Genomic DNA, 4,877 nt, shown 5'->3' with positions numbered 1-4,877 from the left:
ATATGTTCCTAAACTGCTCCAGGATTAATAAATCAGTCAATGTCTCGTAAGTATTTGCGCCCACAGACACACACCACCGATTGAAAAGGCTCACAAGTTCCCTGGCCACGTCCGTATAAGTTTGTTTGTCCGTTTTTCGCCAATTCCTAAATTTCTGTCGATAGTGTTCAGGAATTCTTTCATATGCTTTTAATACAGCATTTTTCACCGTTTCATACTCCCTTCTCTCCGCAGGTGACAACGCAATGAACGCCTCCTGGCCCTTGCCCGTTAAGACAGTTTGGAGCTGTTTATTTGGATGATGTAATTGTCCATAGTGAGACGTGGGGCGATCACATTGCGCGCACGCGCGCGCTCTTTGAGAGATTGGCATCGGCGAACCTCACTCTCAACTTGGCTAAGTGCGAATTCGCAAAAGCTACGGTAACCTACCTAGGCAAAATCGTGGGGCAGGGGGCAGTATTACCTGATCCGAAACGCCCCAGCCACGTTCAGTCGCGAAATGCTCAAATAAAGAGAAAAAAATATCTCTGGATCGCGCTCATTAAAGTTAGGCAGTAACTTAACCATATTATTCACATTGCCCTGCTCACTGCGATGATTTCGCATCCGTTCCATTTCCAACAAGCGCTCCTCTTCTTTAGTTCTCAACTCTAGTCTCTTCAGTATTCTTTAATTCATAAAAGAATGAAAGTGAATCTGTTGACATGAAACCAATGTGCGTTCCCTTCATCACAAGACTAAAATCATTTTAACAAAGAGCTATGTCAAACAGAATGCTGTTTAATCTAATTTTTTTTTTTAAGTTACAGAATGATACCAGATCCTCCTGGTGTGACAAACAAACATTAAACATGAATGTAGATTCTTAAAAGCTGTGTAATGGCTAAAGTACAAAAGCCACAAAATACGGTGCTGCCACATTCATCCAGGTCATTGCGATCAGCCATTTATTTAATGCTCTTTTCTATACAGCTGTGACTCAGATCTGCACAAATAAACCTCAATGTGAGCACAACTTTTTTTTAAAGTTATCCTGAAACATTCAACATTTTTTCCATTTTGTTTTTATTTAAGCAGAGGATTAAAATGTATGATGCATTTTTCCATGCTCAGTCACATCCAATTAATATGTACAAAAAAAAACCACTTTCTATTGACTCCCATATGTGTGATAGTGCCTCTAATGTTCAGCAAAGTAAACTGCAACCTCAATCCAAAGTCTTTCCCTGGAACGCCAACAATGGTCAGAATTCCAGCTCATGTTGTTGCTGGCAATTATAATTGCCTCTTTCGCCTTTATTGTTATGGTGCCTTAATATCCACATTGATAAATGTGTACATTCTATCTTTCACAATGTCTTTTACTGTATAGTTTAAGGTATTAATCCCATCTTTATCCATAGTCTCACGAGTGTGGGACAGTTTGTCCATCCTCTCTGGATTGTCAGCATTGTGATCATCTCTATCATGTGTGATCATTTTGTACTTTCCTGTCATGTGATCAGGTCGATTAATGGACATGCCGTGGAAGATGACCCGCTTATACATGTCATCGTCCTCACCCCCCCAGCCCCAGTAAGTGTTTGAGTAGCCGTTAACAGTCAAGAACTGTTGCTTGGAAAAGGAAGAAACGCCACCAAAGATCGTGTTATAAGGCAGCTGGAAGTTGAACTTGTCAATAGCGACAGACAAGTGTCGGGGGGATTCGAAGCATCTGTAGAAGTTCCGATCATCCATAGGGACCAGATCTACGTCGGAGAAGACAAAACACTCGTAATCGTAGTCCTTCAGCGCCTCAGCAAAGCCTACATTCATCAGTTTAGCCCGGTTAAATACTCCCTCTCCATCCTGGTTGATGACATAGATGCCATAGTCCAGCTGTTGCCGCACTAGCATGGGATGGAGGTAAAACAGCAGGTGCTTCAGGTGCTCATGCCGATTCCGATAGGGGATAATGATCGCCACCTAAGGAGATAAAATAAGCCTGATTTAAATACAAAGAATAATTTCCCCTTTAGTCTTAATAAAAAAAGCAACAAGTCTAAAAAAATGGCTTTCAGGATTTGCTAACATGTTTGTGGAACCAATTGTGGCATACAATCAATCAATCTTTATTTATATAGCGTCTGTTTCTAGGCGCTTTACAGAATCGCAGGGCCTGACCCCAAACAAGCGACAGTGGCAAGGAAAAACTCCCCTTTAACAGGAAGAAACATTGAGCAGGACCAGGCTCATGTAGGGGGACCCTCCTGCTGATGGCTGAATGGGTAGAGAGGGAAGAGAAGGGGGGAGGACAGGTAAAGGAGAGAATAGGTAAAGCATAATATAGCATAATACATTATATTAGCGTAATTACAGTTTGTTGTAACATATATAATGAATAAATGTTTGTGTGTAATGAAGGTAGATATAATACAAGCATACAAGCAGTCTGAACTACACCAAGAATGGTCATATGGGGTGACTGTCAAAGCTATCCATGATGATGTCCAAAATTAATACAGAAATCATATTTAAACAAGAGACAAAAAAAGCCCAATAATGTCATTTTTGTGAAAACATCTCAGGATACAAGATGCCTTTTCAGTAGGTTCCTCCCTAATTTTCTCACTCCAGAATTTTTGAGTGGCACCTGCAAAAGCCTATTTTTTGTAATAAGGTATGACAACCACCTAGTTGACAGATGGTGTAACAGTTGGCAAACAGTTGACAGATGGCGTAACACCAATACAAATTACAAAAAGCAGGTGGGAGCTGAACAGCAGTGGAAGACAAACATAGAATGACAGTGCTGAAAATCAGATTACTGTTGCTGTGTTCATGAAAAAACAAGTGAGAAGCCCAAACATTGTTTTATACGTGTGAACACTTCTAGCATTGTTCAAATTCTTTCTTCATTGAAACCTGCCTAAAGCACCTTCTGTGACGGGTGCAGTTTGGACCCAAATGCAGCACTCTGGAAAGCTGGACCGTAGTAATGACTTTTATTAACACACGGGCAAACAGGAACTCAGGCAGACAAGGAAACACAGGAAATAGTCCGTTCTTCAGGCTCTGGGCCCGCACAAAGTCTATGGGTTGCAGGCTCAGGGAGTGGGACGAGCAGCAGCGAAGTCGGGGCCGGGCGGAGAAGTCTAAACCAGGTGAGCAGACAGGAACCAGAGACGCTGAGGGAGAAGTCATAGTCAGGGGCAGAAGAAGAGCAGGTAGGTTGTCCGGGGAACAGGCAAGGCAGGCAGAACGAAGACAGGCAGGGTCGGTAACGGGTAATCCGGCAGGGAAACAACGCTGGAAAGTCTCGAATGAAAGCAGAAGAACAATCTGGCACTGAGTGAGTGTGAGGCTGGAGAATATATACACTGGTAGGTGAGCTGATTGATGAGTGAGGGCAGGTGTGTGATCAGTGACTGAGAGCAGGTGTGATCAGTGACTGAGAGCAGTGTGTGATCAGTGACTGAGAGCAGGTGTGTGATGATGGTGTGATCAGTGAGTAGAGGTGTGTGATCAGTGACTGGAGCAGGTGTGTGATCAGTGACTGAGAGCAGGTGTGGTGATGGTGTGGTGTGAGCAGGGCAGTGGAAAAGTACTGGGACAGGAGGGAACTGGGGAAAAGGGGCTGTGACATCTTTAGTGTTATTTCAATATTTAGACTTTCCATGGTAGCAATTTAAAATGAAAATACTGAAGATTAAAAATAAATACATTAATTAAAAAATAAATACAATTTTAAAATTTATATATATAAATACTGTATAACTGTATGTACCACACACACACACACATATATATATATAGATATAATATATATATGTATTTTCATCTTCTGTTTAGAGTAAGTCAAGGAATGTGTGCATCACGGTTTAGCTTTTTTAAACATCACTAATTGTTTTAATATGGTATCTTATTTTAAAAAACACATTTGTATAGCAGTGTCTCGTAATGATAAAGCCGTCAATGCCCGTTCTCAGGCTAATGGACTTTAATAAATGTACTGTTTTGCACTTTTGCAGCTGGATTCATTTGATCAGTTCTACTTAATGTTTCTTCTTTAACTCTAATGAGGTTAGAGCTTTGTGGGAGTTCTTTTCTTACCTTGTGCTTGGAGACACAGTCACCTGGCTTGTGTCTTCCTCCATCTCGAAGAGAAGCACTGATTTTTCTTCTGACTTCATTCCAACTCCGGTTATGACTAAACTCCACCGAGAAAGGTCCAATAAGGTTCGGAGGATCGTCGGAGCAAGGTTTCAAACTGTTGTTGTTGCTTCCTTCTTTAAAAATTAGTGCCTCTCCCTCCAACAGCTCATCCAAATGCTTTTTTAAAGCCTGGGAAATGGACACTGTAGCATTTCCCATAAAATCTTTTGGAGATAAATAATTTAAACTGATGCTTTGGCTGTGAAGCACAAACGCAATTCCAGAAATCATAGTCACTAAAGCACACAAAACTATAAAAACACTAAAATATTTCTGCATTGTTGACAACTCACAGTGTTGCACACTGAGACAAAAAGGTTTCACCTTCTATGGATAAAGGCAACAGAGGCAGAAAAACCGGTTTGTCAACCTGGTGAGCGCCCGTTATTGGCTTCCACATTCTGAGGTCAGGTATTAACCACTATATTTTTTTCCGGCTCAAAGGATGACTCCCATGTCTGTATGGTCTTCCAGGAAATTTTACAGCTGTTGCATTAGTCCAGCTTATCACCTTTTATGTATCATCATAATTCTATTTAAAAAACAAAAACAAAAAACAATTTCCTTTACCATAGCTACATCAATGAATTCCATTTTCCTTTAGGTTTGGTCAAAGTTCATTTGATCAATGTCATTCCTTTTTAAAGTTAAACAAGTTTAGTGAAGTGCTTTATTGGTTC

The 4,877-nt window shown here is 40.8% G+C and overlaps 1 protein-coding gene across 1 annotated transcript; it reads right to left on the bottom strand.

The window, feature by feature from the left end:
* Positions 1-918: 918 nt before the first annotated feature.
* On the bottom strand, positions 919-4,451 carry LOC130521367 (beta-1,4-galactosyltransferase 1-like). The gene is made up of 2 exons (XM_057024944.1): positions 4,096-4,451; positions 919-1,968 (listed from the first exon to the last, which is right to left on the bottom strand). The coding sequence occupies exons 1-2, from the start codon at positions 4,426-4,428 to the stop codon at positions 1,306-1,308; spliced, it is 996 nt and encodes a 331-aa protein (XP_056880924.1). The 5' UTR covers positions 4,429-4,451; the 3' UTR covers positions 919-1,305.
* Between the last annotated feature and the right edge of the window lie 426 nt (positions 4,452-4,877).

Source organism: Takifugu flavidus, unplaced genomic scaffold (assembly GCF_003711565.1).
Source record: "Takifugu flavidus isolate HTHZ2018 unplaced genomic scaffold, ASM371156v2 ctg917, whole genome shotgun sequence".
NCBI classification, from domain to species: Eukaryota; Metazoa; Chordata; class Actinopteri; order Tetraodontiformes; family Tetraodontidae; genus Takifugu; species Takifugu flavidus.
The sequence above is the reverse complement of the archived record's forward strand: the minus strand, read 5'-3'. Positions and strand labels throughout refer to the sequence as shown.